Source organism: Neohortaea acidophila (genome assembly GCF_010093505.1).
Source record: "Neohortaea acidophila strain CBS 113389 unplaced genomic scaffold BDY17scaffold_5, whole genome shotgun sequence".
NCBI classification, from domain to species: domain Eukaryota; kingdom Fungi; phylum Ascomycota; class Dothideomycetes; order Mycosphaerellales; family Teratosphaeriaceae; genus Neohortaea; species Neohortaea acidophila.
In genome coordinates this window covers 1,219,565-1,238,517 of record NW_022985514.1, presented here as the reverse complement: position 1 = coordinate 1,238,517, position 18,953 = coordinate 1,219,565, and the positions used below count along the sequence as shown (strand labels likewise).

The following is an 18,953-nucleotide window of genomic DNA, read 5'->3' as shown; positions in this document are numbered from 1 at the left end:
ATGACACAACACCTCTAATACGCCTCCACGCAAAATGCGTCTCCGCCTGCGCATCGAACGCAACACCCTCCCACCCACCCAAGCCCTCTGGCCCATCCAAAACCCCAAAGCAACAATCGCCCAACTCCTGCAAACCATCAACGAAACCTTCCCTCTCGAAGCCGACACCTGGGGCCTAGAAGACTACAGTGTGTCCGTGGGCGGGTACGAGTGTCTGCACTACCATGAGATTCGCGCGGTGTGTAGAGATGAGGACGAGGTGGTGATTCAGCCGCTGGGATGGGGGGATTTGAAGGCTAGGAGGGTGACGGGTAGGATGCAGATCGCGGGGGATGGGAGGCATTTGGTTGATGGGGTTCCTTATGGAAGGCCTGCGATTAGGGCGCCCGTGAGGCCGGAGGTGGTCATTCCGCCTAGGAAGAAGAGGAAGTTGGGGAATGAGGAGGAGGAGGGGGAGGAACCGGAGGAGGAGAGATTACTACTGACGGAGAGAGGCGAGGAGCTGGAAGAGGAGGAGCATGAAGATGACGAAGAGGATGACGAGGACTTTGAGGAGAGCTCGTCCGAAGAAGAAGAAGTGTCGGCAGAGGAGGAGAATGACAATACCGACGAGGAAACAAGCATTTCCGAAGATGACTCAAGCGACACCTCAGACAGCGACTCCGAGGATGCAGAGTCGTGGAATGGCATATCTAACAGTGAGCCACCCACATCACTGAAACCGACGTTGCGCGAGCAGGCGACCACAGCCCCAGGTGAACTTGAAACTCCACCGCAGGGTGCCAAAAGGAAACGCTCTTCGAATGACGACCCGGCGTTGAATGCCAAACCAGCCCACGCAATTGGTGATTCTGAACCTACGGGACTGCCACATGAAGGCAAAGCAACCACCAAATCTCGCAACGCGCGGCGTCGTGATGCCAAACGTCTCAAATACTTGAAGGAACAGACGGGCTTTCCTGCCGGCGCTACCATCGCCGACATGAAGCAATGGGCCCCGAAAGGGAGTTTCGGAGCTGGAACTACCACTGCAAATGCTACCGCTGAGGATTCGTCGATGCCAGACGTGACTTCGACAGGGGCTGAGGAGGCTTCTTCTGACAGTGCGCCATCGGTCGAAGGCATTGCAGCGCGGGAAGAACCAGTTGCAGACCTTTCAAAGGCAGGAGGCCACAAGAAGAGAAAGATGAACAACGCACTGGAGGCAGGAAGCAAATTCGAGGACTCCGATTTCGAGAACCGGCGTCAAAAGCTGTTGTCAGCCATCCAGTCCGGCGGTGTTGACGTTTCCGATACCTCCATCAAGCCTATCTCAGATGCAAGCATCGAACTTTCACCAACCCCTCCAGCTGCAGCTCCACGTGCGCGACTCAACCTCGCCAGCTCCCAGCGCCTAGTCTTCGGGAGTCTCGGCGTCAGAGTCCCCAAAACTCAACAAGAGCGAGACGCCCTGCAGAAGAAGCTGGCCGACCGACCGAAGAGGAATGCCAAACTTGAGCAGATCGACTCGCCCCAAACCAACGACGAGAGCATTGCAGCTCCTGCGCCCGCTGCTCCAGACGATACTGACTCCGAAGCCTGGCGGGCAAGAATCCACCTTACCGCCGTTGAATGCTGTGACGAAGGCGTCACGCTCTCTACACCTCCTTTCCCCTTCCACCAACGCTGGGATCCGCAGCAGAAGCGGAAAGGGAAGAATAGCAAGGCGAAGAGCGCCACGTACATGGCCGATTCATCGTCTGTGGGTAAAAAGCGGAAGCGCGGACAGGCCGATCAGCAGCAGGAGTACTTCGAGACGTACGACAAGTACAATAAGGATGGGAATGGCGACGCGCTGGACTACGACGGCGAGGAAGGCCATGAGGATGAAGAATACTGGGAAGACGGGGCTCTCCTAAATGGCGACGACGATGATGCGGGTGACGAAGAAGAGAGCGACGATGGCTTTCCCGAGCTCCCTTCCGACATCGATTCCCTACCGCTACTCGAAGCCGACCAAGCGAAAGTTGACGACTTCATTACGTTCGCTGAACTAGCTTGCGACGAGAGCACGGAATGGCAGCCGAAGACGGCCATTCGCACGGCGCGGATCTTGAGCGTTCCTGCGAACGACGGAGACCAGTCGGGGGAGTTCACACTGTTGCTTTCGAAGCGCGATCGGTTGCCCAAGGTGTTCGACGACGAGGGCAACCGGGTCTACAGCAAATTCGAAATGCCGGGCATGGATGAGGAGGAAGAAGAGGGAAATGCGGAGCAAGAGGGAACGAGGAGGGTGGAGTGGCAGGAGCTCGGGCCCGTGAAGTTGATTTCAAGACGCGGAGCGGGCTGGTGACTATCAAGCCCTTCAGTGGCCTTCCTCATCATACTCTTAGCTATCTTAGCTTCTCGCTGACCACGGCAATGCTCGCTATACGCATCGCCAATCGTAGCATAGGTATATACCACCCCTCAATCCTCCCCACCCTCAAAGCGCAGTCTCCCACCTCTCCCCCCCAAGATCCTCCCCCACGCCAGCGAAGTCCTCGGGATCCGACTCCGCGTCCCGCTCGGAGAGGACCTCCCATTCCCGCTCGTCGATGTAGCGCTGATATTCGTCGTAGCCTTCGCGCTCGGCGGGGTCGATGGTCTCCCAAGTCGAGACGTCGGTGTGAGAGGGGCCGGGGGGTCGACGACTGGAGTCTCGGTTGAGAGGCTGGGAGGAGAGGGTCCTTGTTGCTGGGGATCTGTTGCTGGGGTTCTTTCTTTTGATTGAGGGGGTTGAGGAGGGGGGTTGGGTTGTTGTTTTGCTTGTGCGGCTCGAAAGGAAGGAAGGGGTCATTGACGACGACGACGACGACGAAGACGACGGACAGGAGGGGTGTTTTAGGGTTGGATTGGGTGATGTTTTGGATGACGATGAGGGCTCGTCAGGAGCTGAGGCTTTGGTTTGTGATTGATGAAATGCGGCGGAGGCTGGATTGGTATTGTGAGTGTGAGTGTGACTTGTCGTCGGCGCTGAGTGTGACGCGGGCTGTGATGGTTGGTTCTTCATGGTGGTGTTGCCGTCTATCGCTGTATATGAATGTCTGAGCGGGCGGGAGAGGATGTAAAAGGGGCGGACAGGAGACAGCAAAGACGGCGATGATTGTCAAGGTTGGAAAAAGGTGTGTGGATGAAGTGGATACGCCATTGTGCTACATCCAAGCAGCTCCAGGCCGATTGTCATACCCTTGTGTGATTATGTGGAAGCGGCTTACCTATTCAATGTGCTGCTCGTGGGAAGAAGAGTGAGCGAATACTCAAGGCTCGATGCAGGACGGCGCTTGAATCCTCTCTGTGCATAGCTTCAGGGCTGGAAGTAGTACTTGCTCCCTCGTTCACGGTGATGTCCAGCCAGCTATCCGTCAAGAAATTCATACAACTCTCACCGAAGGCCGTTCGCACACAACCTTTGCCTCATTCGCACCCTCCACGGCAGCCAGAGAGCCGTCGGGCCTCTCAGACCCACCAACAACCTACCACGGAACAAAGTCAGCAAGAATGCACATCCAATCCACAAGCATATGGACGTAGGTCAGCAAGCCAAAGGCCACCAACTCACCTCATCCGCCCTTCCACCATCACCAACCACCGACGTACCCCCATCCTTCCCCTGAACAATCTCAGCCCACTCCGCCTCCCCGTCCTCACCCCCAACACCCCTCCCCCTTTCCTTAGCAGCCAAAACACCATGACTAGCCTTCCTCGCAGGCGCCTTCTCCGGATCTCTTAGCATCTCAAACAACTTCTTCCGATCCTGGGTGGCGAGTTTGATATTGCTGTAGCTCGGTTTGGGTCGGACGGGGTGGATGGTATCGATGTCGGTGTCGTTGTCCGTACTGGTGTTGGTGTTAGGTGGAGGAGAGGGAGGTTTGAGGCAGCCACGGTAGGGCCATGTTGTTTGGGCTGGTGTTGACGGGGTTTGGACTGCTCCGTTTGTGGAGGGAGAGGAGGTAGGTTGTTGGTGTGCTGGGTTTGGAGAGGTAATTGTGCTGCTTAGCCGCGTGATTTCGATTCCTTCGTCGTCGTCGTCTTTCCTTGATTTGCTTTTAGCGAAGCATGGGAGCAGTCTTCTCAGCTTGGTAGGCATGGCTGCATGAAGCGCTGTGAGAGGCGAAAGTTCCGTGATCTTCGTTTGCTGGATCATCGCTAGGCGTTGGGGGGGCCGTCAAGGGATAGACGAAAGTCAGCATTCAACGCGCATGACAAGCACATCAAACGGGAAAGCTTTAGCAAAAAGCGGATTCGCAATCTCGAAACAACAACATCAAAGAATGGTGAGCGGGCGGGCGGCCTTACAGACGGGGACGACGCCTACCTTATTGCATACATCCCCACGGCTGCCGTGTAACCTGAGCGGACGACATGAATGGTCGCAACGCACGGTCCGGGTTTTCATGATTGGGCAGGGACTGGGAAACGGTGGCACGGGGCAAGGCTGGCTGCATGGCTGTTGCTGTCGCTGAGACTTTTCTGGGTTACACGAAGCGTGTATCTTGTGTATTGTATCTCGTATTGTATGAGGCACCTTGACTAGTACCCAAACTCATTCATCAGTGACATCGATCAATGTAAAGTCATGCCAACACTCACTCACTCTTGGTCGTCCACATATCTCCTCACTTAAACCAAACCCCCGCCGCACTCCCATTAAACCCCAAATCCGTCACCCTATTCTCATAACTCCGATACTGCTGCGGCAGCACCGGCTCAAACTCCTCCACCCCCAACTTCATCCCCTCCTCATACGTCGCGCCAAAATACTTGGCTTCCGGCCTGCGCTCCTTGTCCAGCGCGGTAGCGCGCCTACGCCGACGCAACCGCGCTTTCAAATCCTCGTTGTTGTCGTCGTCGTCGTCGTCGCCGCCCGGCCGAGTGTCGCCAATGTCGCCCGGGAAGCCACCGCTGGCGCCGTTGCCTTTGAGCTGCAGGCGCACGCCTTGCACGCTTTCGCGGCTGGCGTCGCGGTCGAGGAAGTTGTGCGGGATGAACATTACGCTTGAGGCGGAGGTGTGCATGAGGGTGTTGGGGATGTCGCCCGAGTGGCTATACCATAAAGTTAGTTGAGGTCAGTAGAGGAGGGTCAGGGCGGTACGTACGGCACGTGGTGACTCCCGACGTTCAAGTAGAGGGTGAGATCGCCGTCGTAGTCATCGTCTTCCTCGCCGTGCTGCAGACTCTCGTGGTTGGCCATTTTGGTGAAATCGATGATCGGGTCGTGAGGGTTGAAGTAGTTCAATGGATCCGCCGAGCGAGGCTCTGTGTCTTTCCTCCTCAATACCCATAAATCGTGCTCGGCCCATCTCGCGCCATCGCCCAGCGTGGTCGAGTTTTCAATGGTGAGATGGGGAGGCGAGGCGATGCCCGTCCCGGGCACGACTCTGTATCCCTTGCGCTCGCCCCAGGAGTTTTTCTCCTCGGAGTTGTAGACGATGTACATCTCCCCGCCATTGCGTGGCCAGTCGAGGAACGTCTCTTCGGTCACTGGGTACTCCACAAGGCGCATGGTGTTTCTTTGTTTGATCTCGGGGAGGTCCCAGGGGTAGCTTTTGGTCATGGGCTCGATGGCGAGTCGGACCATATCGTTTGCGGTGCCTGCGACGTCCATGTCTGCCTTGAAGTTGATCACGTGGTCGTGCATGCTGCTCGCGAGACCTTCATTCACGTGGTGGCCGTATAAATCCTCGGTCTTGCTGCTGTTGGCTGAGTAGAAGGCGCCGAAGATGAAGCCCGAGGCGCGCACTTTGACTTCGAGCGTGCCGTCGAGATAGAAGATGTATTCAACCGTGTAGTCGTAGTTGCCTACCGTCGAGGTCGACCTCAGCGTGAGATACGTGTTTCGAGAGGTGGTGACGGAGTATTGTGCGGTATGGCGAGACAGCAGGGAATCAGACGTGTACTCAAAGAGGCAAATGCTGTTGGGTAAAGTATTTGTCTCGTAAAGCTGGTGCCACTGGACATCGAGAAAGTCCGCGTAAGCTGGGCAGTCGTAGCCGGGGATCAGCTCGAACATCAGCTTGCCCATGCCCAGGAAGGTATCGAGGAATTCCAGTCCACCTTGCACGGGGTCATCGCCAGCGTAGTGCGACAAGGCCTCTTGAAGTCCGAGCTCGTAGACGACACGCTCTCCCTTGAACTTCACATCGAAGAGAGAGACGCCGGTAGCCTGGGCAGTGGTGATGAAGAACTCGAATCCAAACCACGACACAAACTGCTGCTTGCGATCGAGTTTATAGCGAGGGCCATACGGCTGGACAGATACGGGTGGGGGCAATTCGCGTCCATCAGGCTGCGAATCAAAGTCTTCCGTAGCAGTCCAAGGTCCGTCATCATTGCGTGGTGCTCGAACGAAATCGGACTTCTTGATGGCCGCTCGAAAATCATCCGCGGTATCATACAGCTGGCCATTGTAGTAATATTCTTCCACAGTCCATTCCTCAGCAAACAGACTGTTGGCGTCGACTTTAGCGTAGATGCCCTGTGGCAACAAGGTCCTCGCACCCGAAGCAATGCCGGGCTTAAAGATCTGGAACCACATAACCTGCCCGCCTCGCTCGATGCCTGCGGGCCGCGGCCAGCACAGCAGGCCGTCCGGGGCCTCGGGCTTCTCGAGGTTGATCTCAGCACCGAGTAACTCCAGCGTGATATCCGATATGTTGGCTGCGATGGACTGTCCGACTCCGAAAAGGCCATCGAAGTCTAAGGTGGGAATCCGCACGGCGTTGGAGCCGGAGTTGAAGACGTACGTCAATGGCAGCGTCTTGGATTTGGAGGTGATGGGGAGAGAAACCATGTAGTGCGCCATGTACGGTCCGTCGTCGCGGTATTCCGACAAAATTGCTTTGGCCCATCGTTGAGGCGGCTCGCTGGAGCCGTGCAGATAAGCCAGAGCATCGGTCTTGTTGGGCCGCAGGGTTTCGAGATAGAAGACAAAATTGTCCCGGTTGCTCTTGGGTGTCTTGGTTAGATTGAGATGAGCAAGATCTTCGAAGAGGAATTCATTGACGTCCTCGGCTTCCTTGGCCGTTAATTCAGCAAAGACATTCTGTTTGGGCGCGGTGTATTCCTTTCTGCCCTTCTTGGCCTGGGTTCCGAGGCTCGGAGGCTCGGCATTGAAGTTTGGCAAGAGGATGAAGGTGAGGATTGCAAAGACCAAAATGGCCGAGAGCACGTAGGCCGGTCGTGAGATTGTGGCCATGATATACCGTGAGTTGGTTGGAATGAAAGCGGGGAAGAAGTGGGAGTGTGATGGACGATAAGTGAATACAACTGAAGCAGGCTCGTCGGGGTTGGACTTGCCCCATTCGGCAGCTGTTGCGGCATTCGTCCCGGCCTCGCGTGGGTCTTGATGAAACGCCGACATGAGGATGACCGATGCATTTGTCTTCCATTCGATCAATTCCGATGTCTGGACAGTCAATGCACATGAACGATGCGAACTCCGACTCACATCCGTCGGCATCAACAACTGATCCATTGATCTCTCTTATCATCGACAATGATTAATCTTCAGCACCAAGAGTCCTTCTACTGAACCGAGAACGAGCGAGCAAGCAAAGTCATTGTTGCACAGTGGAGTTCACAGCAATTCGTTTATGATGAATGGTAGAATGCTGGCAAGAACGTCCTTATCACGCTCAGTCTGCTCGCGCATATCATGCCAGATTGGTTAAATTCTTGACGAGCAGCAATGTTGTCTTAAGTCTTATTTTGATCGATCAGGCTCATGTTGCTTTGGGTTTGGCCGAATCATAGGACCTGTGCCGCCCGTTCCGGTGGCGTGGTCGGTAGGTGAACTTGCTGAGCGTTTGTGAAGGACGGACGCCTATCATAAACAACCAGTCCTGCTCGACCACTTTCATTTCCTTTTCTATCATTCTGCGACAGTCGTCTGATCCATACGAGTTACGATAGTTCTGTTCTCACGAGCTCTGCCAGGCGGGGGTATGACGGGATGCTGGCCAAAAAGCGTACATCACCAGACGATGCAATCTCCCTGGACGACAATGGCCATCTCACGTTCGGTCCAAATGATCCCACAAACCCGAAGAACTGGTCGCTGCGACGGCGATACTGCATCACCGCCATTGTTATCGTCATTGTACTGAATGCTACCTTTGCCTCGTCGGCACCATCTGGCACTATCGATGGCCTTAGCAAAGACCTTCATGTTTCCGTTGAAGCCGGGGGGTTGGTAACCACGCTGTTTCTTCTGGGATACACTGCTGGACCGTTGTTGTGGGGACCGCTCTCCGAGTTCTATGGGTGAGTAACTTTTGCACTTTTGGTGACCACCTCATGGAGTGGTTCTGGGATGGCAGCCTTTCAACTGACTCGATGGTGATCATAGTCGCCAAATGATCTTCTTCGGGACATTCACCCTCTACCTAATCTTCAACTTCCTATGCGCTTTCTCGCCCAATTTTGGAGGCCTTCTAGTCGGCCGCTTCCTAACTGGCGCATTTGCCAGCTCCGGTCTGTCGAATGTTCCAGGCACGCTTTCTGACATATGGGGACCCGTGGGCCGAGGACACGCCATCAATCTATTCCTGGTGGTGACCTTCGTGGGGCCAGCTCTTGGCCCCGTTATATCTGGGTTTCTGGAGCTGACGAAGACATGGCGCTGGACCTTCTACGTCCTCCTCTGGATGGCCGGCATCACGGAGCCATTCATGTTCTTCCTCCTGCCGGAAACCTTGCCGAGCATGATTCTATACCGGAGAGCTCGCCGATTGCGCACAGCCAAAGTGCCAGGTTACGAGAACGTCATGGCGCCAGTCGAGACGACCGACCGGCGACTGAGCGCCATCTTCTATGCCACGTTGACGCGCCCATGGAAATTGCTGATCGATCCCATCTGCGGCCTCGTCTGCATCTACTTTGCAGTCACATATGCTCTCCTGTACATGCTCTTCAGCATCTACCCCATCGTCTTCCAACAAAAGCGCGGCTGGAACGCGGGCGTGGGCGAATTGCCGCTTCTCGGCGTCGCCATCGGAGCCGCCTTGGGCGGCGTCATCGTCTTCGTGCTGGGCGAGCGAGAGAAGAACAACAAGAACCCTACCCCCGAGGATCGCCTTCCTGCCGCGATGATCGGCGCCGTCCTGTTCGCAGTCGCGATGTTCTGGTTCGCGTGGAGTGGAGAATACGACGCGGTGCCCTGGATCGTGCCGACGCTGGCGGGCACGTTTCTGTCCACCTCGCTGCTGCTCATTTTCGTCGGCTTCATGAACTACCTCGTTGATTCCTATCTGGCTTTTGCCGCTTCCACCCTGGCGGCATGCACGGTCGTGCGTGCTGCTGCTGCCTCGGCCTCGCCGCTGTTCACGCAATACATGTTTGATGCGCTTGGGGTTGGCGGAGGGGGATCGTTGATTGGAGGCATTGCTGTGCTTCTTTTGCCCATCCCCTTTGCTTTTTATAGATACGGTGCGCCGCTTAGGCTGCGATCCAAGTATGCCCCGACAGCCAATGTAGCTGGGCGGAAACAAGATGACGAAAACCAAGATGAAGAGAAAGGTAGTCAGGTAGACAATTAGACTCGACACACACCCGTCGGCATCAACAACAGGTTCGTCAACGTTTCTTGTCTAGTCACCTACAACGGACTAACCTCCAGCACCGCCTTGCCAAAGTTGTCCCCCCTAAGCATGCCCAAAAAGCCCTCGCCAGCATTGTCAATGCCCTTCGTCACATGCTGCTGCGCCTTGAAACTGCCCTCGTGCATCCACTTCTGCACATTCTCCTGATGCTCCTTGTGCCATTTCGGTCCAAACCCATCGTCCCTCACAATGAAGCCTTGGAAGCGGATGCGCTTGCCCACGATCTGCATGAGGTTGCGCACGCCGTACGCCTCCGCCGGGGGCACGTTGTACTGCGAGATCATGCCGCAAGCGATGATGCGGGCGTGTTGGTTGCATGCCGCGATGGCTGCCTCGAGTTGTTCGCCTCCGACCTGTAAAATGGTGAGTAAAGATCAAGGCAAGGACTGCGGCCAGACTCACATTCTCAAAGTAAATGTCGATTCCGTCGGGAGCCAGACGCTCCAAAGCCTCCGACGCCTTCTCCTTCTTGTAGTTGAAGCCGCCATCGAAGCCGAGGTCGTTGGTGATGAACTTCAACTTCTCATCACTCCCCACACTGCCAATGACCTTCAAGCCCTCCCGCTTGGCCAGCTGGCCCACCACCGCTCCCACAGCGCCCGACGCGGCGCTGATGAAAATCGTCTCGCCCTTCTTCGGCTGTCCGATTTCGTGGAGGGAAGAATAGGCCGTCAAGCCGGGCATGCCGAGCGCGCCGATGAACACGGAGGGGTCGAGGTTGTAAGGGTTGTCGAGGACTTCCGAGCCCTCGAGCTCCTCCTTGCTGATCGCAGTGTACTCCCCGGTGGAAGTGAAGGTTTTGACGACGTCGCCGGGCTTGAACTTGGAATTGTCGCTCTTGATGACGGTCACGATGGCGGCGTTGGTCACGGGCTTGCCGAGTTCAAAGGGCGGGGAGTAGCTTTTGATTTCTGGCTTTCGCATGCGGCCTCGCTGGTAGGGGTCAAAAGAGACATAGTTGACTTTCGCGGTGATTCCGCCGGACGGAGGGGCTTGGTCGACGTCGAAATCCGAGCTCTCCACCTTGAGGTGCTTGCCGATTTCGGGCCAGGCGGTGGGGGCTTCTTTGAAGATGAGGGCCTTGTTTTGAACCATTTTGACGGGATGTGGATGAGTAGAGATTGGGGAAGTGAATGGAAGAATCAAATCCGTGGGAAGGTGGACGAGTACATATAGCTTCGTAGTTATGTTGCAAAACGATCGTCATTGGAACTTTTTCGATTATCGCCCGCTTACAAATGATGTGCCATGCATGTGAGTCTGGTGGATCTCCCCATGCACTCAAACCCGAGCAAGGTTGGTTTTACGTCTGCTAACGGGATGGCCGCCTGTCACCGCCATGCGATGCCGAGGCACGTTACGAATGCGTGCGACGCCTCGGAGCCTCGCCATGCATGTCGAGGGAACATTAAGCATTCTGCATTATTTGTGCACTTGTTTCGCACGAGAATCGGCGTTGGGTTGGGCGGGCCGGCACTCCGTTTTGGAGCCGGCCCCTTGTCGCAGGGTCACGGACGATTGTGTTTGCCTGGAGTCGCCTCCACTTCCTCCTTGCTGTCCGTCCGGCGGGGTTCAGCATGAGCAATCAGTGTGCTTGCCCATTTCAACCTGAGGGTAAGGTGCGGAACGAAATGGAAGCATCAATGATTAAAGAACGGCGGAAGATAAGTGGGCGATTTTTGACACTTAACGTCTGCCCCTCGCACGGACGTCCATCGGTGATGACGCGCGACTCGACTTTCGACTTCCAGTCTCTACCATTGCTTGACTGATAGTTGCAACATCAATGAGCTCTGACGGAAGAGTGATCTGAATGTTTCGCATCGCCACGCCGCCTTTCTTTCTTCCTTGCTCTTCATAAGGCTACTGCAGCCATCATGGACGAAAAGACGCCGTTGGAGCCGCCTCCATCCTACGACAATGCATCCCAAGTCACTCCCACCAAACCCGCGCAAGCAGGTTCAACAGCACCGCCGCGTCCACGCCCACTCGACCTCCCCGCGCTAAACATGATCCGAGGAAAGAGAGTAATCCTCGCCTCCGCATCCCCTCGACGGCGCCAACTTCTTGCGCAGGTGAGTACCCATCTCGCTCGCCTCCATACACCAGCTCTAACAAACTCCGCCAGATCGGCCTGACCGACCTCGAAATCGTCGCCTCCACCGTCCCCGAAGACAAAAGCAAATCCCTCGCGCCCTTCGAATACGTACTCGAAACGGCGCAGCAGAAGGCGCTCAACGTCTACGAAGCGACCATCGACTCCCCCAAAGGCGAGCCCGCGCTCGTCATCGCCGCCGACACCGTCGTCAGCACCGAGCTCGGCCAGATTCTCGAGAAGCCGCGGAGCGAGAAGGAGCATGTCGCCATGCTGAAGATGCTGCGCGACGAGGGTTGGCATAAGGTGTACACGGCGGTGGTGTGCATGGCGCCGCTGGAGAGTGCCATGGATCCCGGGTATACCATGGAGTCGCATGTGGAAGAGACGTCGGTGAAGTTCGATTCGAATGTGACGGATGAGTTGATTGTGTCGTATGTGCGGACAAGGGAGGGCGTCGACAAGGCGGGGGGCTATGGGATTCAGGGCATTGGGTCGATTTTGGTGGAGAGCATCAAGGGAACGTTTGACAATGTGGTTGGATTACCGTTGAGGGCTACGCTGCAGTTGATTGAGAAGGTGATTGTGGAGCCTGCTGTTCCTGATGCTGTTGACGATGTCGGCTATTAGACGCTCGCCCTTTGCTATAGAGATACCATTTTCATAGACATAGATGAAAGCAATGACTTTACTCTTGTTTCATTCCATTCTCACATCACCGCGGAAATGTCTCAATCAGGCAGGAAGCGTCGGCGGCCCAAGCGCCAATGAGCATGATGTAAAGTCCCCAGGCTTCACTCCCCAATCCTCCTCCCACCTCACACACATTCACACCCCGCACCGCACCCCAACATGGCGCAGCTGTACGGCACCTGCGCCTGCGAACGCAATCAATACACCATCATCATCCCCTCAGAGCTCCGCACACACGCCCAAGTCTTCTTCGACAACAGCAGAGACAGTCGGCGAACACAAGCCTCGCCCGTAACAGCATGGCTAAGAGTACGCTCACCTCAACACCCGCAAGCACACTCCGCACGGCCAACTAATATGTACAACAGATCCCCCTAGACTGGTACCACAGCACGACGTACGCCCTCTTCCCAGACGAAACGCCCACCTCCATCCGCAAAACATACCATACTCCCGCGCGCGCCGCTACGCCCGTCCGCCGCCAGTTCTGCGGCTACTGCGGCACGCATCTCACGGCTTGGAGCGAGGGCGACGAAGGAGATAGAGAGGCGGCGAATCGGCTTGACATAACGTTGGGGAGTTTACTCGGCGAGAGTATTGAGCAGCTGGAGGCGTTGAAAATTATTCCTAATGCGGACGATGATGAAGACGACGAGCAGGCGGATGAAAACGGAGATCATGGCGGGCTGGTGAAGGGCGGGACGGTAGATGACGACGTGCACATCCCCACGACCGAAAGACCGGCTCCAGTACGCAGCCGCGGCGGGGACGACGAAATGGTCAAAGGCGGAACCATCCACGATGATGTACACATTCCCACCACCGAAGGGACAGCCATGCACGGCATGGAAGGCCCCGGCGCCACCACCACAGTCGCGCCAGTGGCACCGACATCACGCGCGACAGCGAGATCGCTACAACGCATGCGCAACCGCGGCCTGCCGTATTTCGAGGAGATGGTGGAGAATAGCCGGCTGGGGCGCATCAAGCGGCAGAAGGGAGGCGCGTTGTCGGCGGATGGGAGGACGACGGTGGAGTGGGAGATTGTGGAGATTGGGAATGGCGATTCTGCGGGTGGGGAGGGTGATGATGCTGGTGCGTCGGGTGGGAGGGGTGTCAAGCGTCCGCAGCCGGAGTCCTAAATGGATCTGGAAGGCCGTCAGAGGGAGTGATGAAGTGTCCGATTAGCAAGGTGTTTTGGAGCTACTCGGTTGAAATTTCGCCTACTTTCAAAATAGATTGCTATGTAGGTAGCTGGTGACGCAGGGTATGTACATACGATGCAGGCCATATGCCATCCGCCACTCGTCCACCTCGAAACCGACACCCACCTAACCCTTCACAAACAAACAAGCACGCCTCCAAAGCTCCATCATTCATGCCTCCCAGCCGTAAGACCTCGCGGTGAAAAGCAATCCCAGCAGCCTGATTGGCCCCCACCCCATCCACCTGAAACCCTCAGCCTTCCCCCAAAAGCAAGCGACACCACCACACCACCCGCTCCCCTCGCGCCGCGACCTCCCAACCTGAAACGCGCGTGGAAGCCCCGTAGACTCCTCAGCCGTGAACTGCACCCATTGGGCGAGGCGGGCGACCGATTCGGTTGGGGAACGTGCAGACGGACAGCAAGGCTGTTTGCTGCTGTTGGGTCTGTGAGGTGTTGATTGGCTGGGCTGCGCTGCGGCGTGCAGGCGAGAGGAGGGTCTGGTTCATGCGTACGCTGTGGTTTCTCGCTCGCGAGGGATCGCAGCCTTGGGATGATGTGGATGCGGGTGCAGGTGGGGGAGGAGGTGTGAGTGTTGTTTATTCTCTTCTGCTTTCGCGTCTTCCGTATGCCATCTTTACGCGTGGAAAAATAATGGACGCGAAGATTGTTCTATTTGCCTGAATTATTATATCTTCCATCTCTCACTCACTGCAGAATCGCACAGTGATCTGCTCGCCGTCAAGCACAGCTTTCCAGCAGCAGCAATGCAGAGTCCGCTCCCTGATTCCCGCGCGCTCGAGGCGGGTATCATCCCCGATGAACCGCCTTCACGTCTCTCGCGCGTGCAAGAAAACGTCCGCAATCTGCTCCGGAACCCGACTTTCGTGCTGGCATCGACACTCCATTCGGGAAGCGTAGCAGCAGAGCCAGAGCGACAACCATCCCATCGACACGACCAGCACATGCCAGCAGTGCCAGTCCCTCTGCATCATGTGTCCCGAACAGAGAGGGCGCGAGTCGAAGTGCCACCAGCCAGTATCCCGCCATCTCACGACCAACGCGGAGTCCTGCGCACAGTCGCACAGTCGACATTGTTCAACTCCCGCGCATTCGCTGCTCTCGATCACCCCGACTTGAGCGACCCCTCATTGTTCCAACATCTGCGTAAGACACATCATCGCCACCGGCATTCCTGGAAACGCTCGAGGCGAAGCAAGCATTCGAGCGGCAAGTCGCGAGCGAGTTCGTCGCGGTGTCTTTGCGTTTTGACGGCTTTGTTATTGGGTGCTGTCGTTGCTACCTGTGAGTTTGTACCGACGGAGCTGTGCCTGAGGCAGATCAAGTGCTGATGTGGATGCCGCAGATTTGGTTTTGGTTTCGACGTCGGGCAAAGTAACGCCGACATTCCACATACTGTTTCTTCTGGGTATTGTGCTGGCTGCGATTGTCTGCGCGTACTCCTTTTCCAGATTGTTCCTTCTGGGACGTCACGGTAGAGTGCATGCGCCCTCTCGACTTCGGCACAGGCATCGTCACCGACAGCCCACGGTTGAACGGTCCAGGCCGGCACGAATCTCAATTCCAATGGATCTCAGCGAGGGCGGAACGTTCATTCCGACCAGACCAATCCCAGTCCAAGCAGATGAAGATGACGAGGAAGTCCGTCCAGACACCCGAGAAGCGCAGCCCACAGCCTCAGTCCGCATCGCCGAGCCAACAGCAGCAGCAGCAGCAGCAGCAGCAGCAGCACGAGCGTCCCCCAAGCCTGCGACCAACACCGTCCGCAACCCACCTCCAGCATACGGCCGCTGGAGAGGAAGCGTACGCGCCGATCCCGATCTCCTGCACTGGCGAGTCGTCGTGCCGTCACCAGCTTCCCAGCACCCAAGAACGCCCGTGCTGCCTTCGCCCACGTACGAAGAAGCCATTGCGAGACCGCCGAGTTATGTGACGAGGAATAGTCCGGAGAGGAATGCCGAGATGTGCGAGGACCCGGCAGGAGATGGACCAGTATCGTCATCACCAGCGACGGCAGAAGAGGAGGAAGAACTGGAATACCTCCAGCCAGAAATGTTCCAACTCCCCGGCGCCGGCGTCGGACTGGCCCTGTAATCCCCCCATCCTGAACGAACTCCCATATATCTCTTCCAGCAGAAACATCCACCACGCACATCAACCACCTCACCCCTTCTTCCCCTCCCCCTCCCGATCCTTAGCCCACCATTCCCGCCAAAAAGCCTCGTCCACCTTCCTCTTCTCCTCCTTGCGCTCCCGCTCCTCCCGCCTCTTCTCCGTCCCCGCAAACCACTCCTCGCGCGCGGCATCCATCTCCTCGGGCGTCGCGTACTGCATCATGCACTTGTTCATCGCTTTTTGCTGCGTGCGGCAGAAGAGGGTGGCGGTGAAGGTGCGGTTGGTGCAGCAGGCGGCGAAGTCTGGGTGTGTATCGTTAGTAGAAGGGTGGATGTAGGGAGGGGGGAAGGAAGCCTACCTCTCACTTCGTCTGCGCATTTTGTTCGCACGCGCTTGTAGTAGAGGTCGCGGACTTGTTGTTCTTGACTGGCGGAGAGGGGGAGGGGTTGGCGGGCGGGATTGGGGGTTGATGACGGTGGAGACGGTGGGGGATGGCTGGCCACCTTTGTTGAAGGGGAGGACATCATTGCTGATGTGAGAGGGACATTTCGAATGGATGGGAGAGGTGAAGCAAGAGTGGTGATGTTAGAGCTGATTCTAACTTTCTGATGTCGATGAGCTACTGCGGTGCGGGAAAATACCAAGCCGTGCCACGATATCCGCTCCTCGATATGCCCTCAGCCTTGCCGAACGACCCAAGTCGAGTGATGATTCCACCCGTTCATTACGTCGTGCAGCATCACATTACCACGTCATCATAATTCATGCACCTTCTCCTGACCGTAACTTTCCATTCACCGTTTAGCAGGATGGCTGACACGAGCCATGGCCGCGGCAAGCTTGTGCAGCATAGCCAGGCTCTTCTGCGTCATCTCATACGCTAGTTGAGCATGTTTCGCTGCATCCTGCGCAGTCTCGGCACTGATGCGTGCTTCGCGTGCGCTGAGGAGCGAGTCGTTTAACACCTAGATCAAAAATGAGCAAACTACCTCTTACAGCCTCAAATGAAGCCGAGGGACATACCTTTGCAAAGTTGAGGAGCCGCGCTTTGCGATGAGGGTTCAGCTCCATCTGCGCTCTTCCGACAATGTGCTCGGTCAGATTCTCCACCGATCGTGAACTGTCGTCATGTTCATCTTCATTGACACCCGTCTCGCCGACCGAAAAGCCATGCAAGGCAATTTGACTGGACAGCGATGCACGGAGCGTGTTGGGCAGTTGAGGAGCACCAGAGGTGCTTGCTGTCGGAACTTTGTCTGGCGTGATTGCACTGCCGTTCATGTGGTTGGGAGAAATGCGGTTGAAGACCTTCTCATCGATGCGTGGAACGGGAGGGATTTCTTCGCTCTGCCTCTCGCGCCTGCCGGAGAAAAGACCGTTGATCTTGTCGAGGACATAGCGACTTCTGGAACGCGGCCTCTGCACCTGTGATGTGTCAGTGGGTGTGATGTGTTGATTGGCTCGCTCATAACTCACCTTCGATTTGGATGTGTTCACGGCCTGCGATTGACTCTTCCGCACAGACGTAGGCTTGCGACCACGAGACAGTACTTCCTGCGGACTGCCGGTTTTCGGACTCAAAGCGGGGATGCGAGACGTCTTCTTTGACTCAGATGAAGCAGTGGTGCGGGCGAAAGAAGCTGTTCCTTCCTTCATACCTTGCCTGGCCGCTCGGACTGAACCTGGCAGGTGAGCTTGGCTGGTCTTGCCAAGCGTTGGAGAGGATCGACGACGAGCCACGGGAGGAGGAGTTGCAGCCGCTTCTGGCGTTTGAGCCGAGAGATTGTCAGGCACTGCCGGCGTGCGAGATGGGTAGCCAATAGAGGTGGTGGTGTTGACGGAACCCGCGGAGACAGTATTCGACTTCCGAGAGTTGACTGAATGTAAGGCTTGACCAGAGGCGAAGTGCTCCGCAGAGGGGGAAGTGGCGTTGTCCGAAGGCGTGCTGCTCGACCACTTGCTCATAGCCGCCGCCTCTCCGTTCTCACCGCAGACGCTTGATGTTGTCTCGAGCCTGCTCATGGTGTCGGATGCATTTCCCGCACCGACCTCGTTCCGCACCATCTCGCCCATGTTTGATTCGACGCTGCTGTTCTTGGCGAGGTACTTTTCCGCCATTGCCGCATTCTCCGCCAGTGAAACGCTCTTCTTCTTGCTCTTGTCCAGGCTGCGCTTCAGATGTCCGAACATGTTGAGCAGGGTCTGGCGGTCGACATCAGTCTTGGGTGGACTACCTTTGCCTTCTAGATGGGAGAGGGCTAGGGACAGCTCGGAGGAGGGGTGGTCGTGCCGGTGCATATCCGCGACGGAAAGAAGAGCCTCCGACGGGATGGTGGGCAGCGGGGCGGTGAACGGACTGTTCGTGGGTGGTGCAGTAGCTTTGAATCGTCTGAGGCCCTGATCACCTTCAGAGTCGGAGTGGGATCCATCGAACGTGGCATCAAGCAGATGCGCGGCCTTGTTGTATGGAGACAGCCCTGGGCAGTAAGGCTGAGCAGGCGGAGACGAGCCGGCGTCGTCGGTATCAGACGAGTCTGTTGCCGCATGATGGCCATCAGGTGAGCTGGGCGCCAGGGTGCCGTCCGGAGAGGTGTCGAGACTATACGACAGCGAAGGAGCGTCGGTGGAGACTGTCGCATTGCTCTCCATCTCCCACATGCGTTCTGTGCGTATACGTTGCAGGCTTCCATCTGTTGGCATGCGTTTCAGCTGGCGACGCATCTTACCGTTCTCAAGGACTTTCAATGCTTCGGGCGAAGCGAGTCGACGACTGCCGAAAGAGGGTGATGGTTTGACAAGCATCGATCCTGATAGTCGATTCTTCTTCACATCGATCACGGTAGCTTTCTTGCTGTCTGGGATGGGAATGCGCGAGGCGGTCTTCATGGCTTTGGCGGACATGCTACCTCGAGAGAAGCTGTTGGGGCGAGGACGAGAGAAGCTTGCTGGTGATGGGCTGTGAATGCGAGAGTCCTGGGAAGTGGAAGAGGCGTCCGCTGCTTTTGTGAAGTCTGTAAAAGCCATGCAGCTATGCATCGAGCCAGGAGAAGGCTCCATGAGGACGCCATCGGAAATCCTATGCCGGAGAGAAGTTTGACGGGTAGGAAAGCGAGATAGTGGAGAGTCCGTGGACGGAGAGTCAAAGGACGGGAAGGCTTCAGCCGGCGAGGTCTCTGTAGCTGAATTTGAGGTTGAAGGGCGAGGA

The 18,953-nt window shown here is 56.5% G+C and overlaps 12 protein-coding genes across 12 annotated transcripts; 6 read left to right on the top strand and 6 right to left on the bottom strand.

The window, feature by feature from the left end:
• Window positions 1-34: 34 nt before the first annotated feature.
• BDY17DRAFT_316838 (uncharacterized protein) lies at window positions 35-2,332 on the top strand (the record flags this gene model as incomplete). The annotated part of the gene is made up of 1 exon (XM_033736038.1): window positions 35-2,332. One exon carries the CDS (start codon window positions 35-37, stop codon window positions 2,330-2,332), a length of 2,298 nt encoding a protein of 765 aa, XP_033590024.1.
• Window positions 2,333-2,398: 66 nt separating this feature from the next.
• Window positions 2,399-3,211, bottom strand: BDY17DRAFT_147837 (uncharacterized protein). Its single transcript, XM_033729596.1, has one exon. It carries the CDS (start codon window positions 3,029-3,031, stop codon window positions 2,465-2,467), a length of 567 nt encoding a protein of 188 aa, XP_033590023.1. The 5' UTR covers window positions 3,032-3,211; the 3' UTR covers window positions 2,399-2,464.
• BDY17DRAFT_147836 (uncharacterized protein) lies at window positions 3,212-4,324 on the bottom strand. Its single transcript, XM_033729595.1, has 2 exons — window positions 3,581-4,324; window positions 3,212-3,494 (listed from the first exon to the last, which is right to left on the bottom strand). Exons 1-2 carry the CDS (start codon window positions 4,163-4,165, stop codon window positions 3,393-3,395), a joined length of 687 nt encoding a protein of 228 aa, XP_033590022.1. The 5' UTR covers window positions 4,166-4,324; the 3' UTR covers window positions 3,212-3,392.
• A 313-nt stretch (window positions 4,325-4,637) lies between these two features.
• Window positions 4,638-7,216, bottom strand: BDY17DRAFT_250633 (copper amine oxidase; the record flags this gene model as incomplete). The annotated part of the gene is made up of 2 exons (XM_033731092.1): window positions 4,638-5,064; window positions 5,118-7,216. 2 exons carry the CDS (start codon window positions 7,214-7,216, stop codon window positions 4,638-4,640), a joined length of 2,526 nt encoding a protein of 841 aa, XP_033590021.1.
• A 633-nt stretch (window positions 7,217-7,849) lies between these two features.
• Window positions 7,850-9,557, top strand: BDY17DRAFT_280492 (major facilitator superfamily domain-containing protein; the record flags this gene model as incomplete). The annotated part of the gene is made up of 2 exons (XM_033732044.1): window positions 7,850-8,283; window positions 8,369-9,557. Exons 1-2 carry the CDS (start codon window positions 7,973-7,975, stop codon window positions 9,555-9,557), a joined length of 1,500 nt encoding a protein of 499 aa, XP_033590020.1. The 5' UTR covers window positions 7,850-7,972.
• Window positions 9,549-10,997, bottom strand: BDY17DRAFT_297444 (uncharacterized protein). Its single transcript, XM_033733601.1, has 2 exons — window positions 10,023-10,997; window positions 9,549-9,973 (listed from the first exon to the last, which is right to left on the bottom strand). Exons 1-2 carry the CDS (start codon window positions 10,713-10,715, stop codon window positions 9,617-9,619), a joined length of 1,050 nt encoding a protein of 349 aa, XP_033590019.1. The 5' UTR covers window positions 10,716-10,997; the 3' UTR covers window positions 9,549-9,616.
• A 500-nt stretch (window positions 10,998-11,497) lies between these two features.
• BDY17DRAFT_324180 (Maf-like protein-domain-containing protein) lies at window positions 11,498-12,345 on the top strand (the record flags this gene model as incomplete). Its single annotated transcript, XM_033737145.1, has 2 exons — window positions 11,498-11,695; window positions 11,749-12,345. 2 exons carry the CDS (start codon window positions 11,498-11,500, stop codon window positions 12,343-12,345), a joined length of 795 nt encoding a protein of 264 aa, XP_033590018.1.
• Window positions 12,346-12,486: 141 nt separating this feature from the next.
• BDY17DRAFT_297441 (uncharacterized protein) lies at window positions 12,487-13,832 on the top strand. Its single transcript, XM_033733600.1, has 2 exons — window positions 12,487-12,717; window positions 12,777-13,832. Exons 1-2 carry the CDS (start codon window positions 12,568-12,570, stop codon window positions 13,548-13,550), a joined length of 924 nt encoding a protein of 307 aa, XP_033590017.1. The 5' UTR covers window positions 12,487-12,567; the 3' UTR covers window positions 13,551-13,832.
• A 394-nt stretch (window positions 13,833-14,226) lies between these two features.
• On the top strand, window positions 14,227-15,194 carry BDY17DRAFT_147654 (uncharacterized protein). The gene has a single exon (XM_033729592.1). It carries the CDS (start codon window positions 14,380-14,382, stop codon window positions 14,962-14,964), a length of 585 nt encoding a protein of 194 aa, XP_033590016.1. The 5' UTR covers window positions 14,227-14,379; the 3' UTR covers window positions 14,965-15,194.
• Window positions 15,195-15,199: 5 nt separating this feature from the next.
• Window positions 15,200-15,727, top strand: BDY17DRAFT_324178 (uncharacterized protein; the record flags this gene model as incomplete). Its single annotated transcript, XM_033737144.1, has 1 exon — window positions 15,200-15,727. The coding sequence occupies one exon, from the start codon at window positions 15,200-15,202 to the stop codon at window positions 15,725-15,727; it is 528 nt and encodes a 175-aa protein (XP_033590015.1).
• A 69-nt stretch (window positions 15,728-15,796) lies between these two features.
• BDY17DRAFT_324177 (uncharacterized protein) lies at window positions 15,797-16,272 on the bottom strand (the record flags this gene model as incomplete). Its single annotated transcript, XM_033737143.1, has 2 exons — window positions 15,797-16,050; window positions 16,107-16,272. The coding sequence occupies 2 exons, from the start codon at window positions 16,270-16,272 to the stop codon at window positions 15,797-15,799; spliced, it is 420 nt and encodes a 139-aa protein (XP_033590014.1).
• A 270-nt stretch (window positions 16,273-16,542) lies between these two features.
• BDY17DRAFT_324176 (uncharacterized protein) lies at window positions 16,543-18,649 on the bottom strand (the record flags this gene model as incomplete). The annotated part of the gene is made up of 3 exons (XM_033737142.1): window positions 16,543-16,713; window positions 16,772-17,173; window positions 17,225-18,649. 3 exons carry the CDS (start codon window positions 18,647-18,649, stop codon window positions 16,543-16,545), a joined length of 1,998 nt encoding a protein of 665 aa, XP_033590013.1.
• Between the last annotated feature and the right edge of the window lie 304 nt (window positions 18,650-18,953).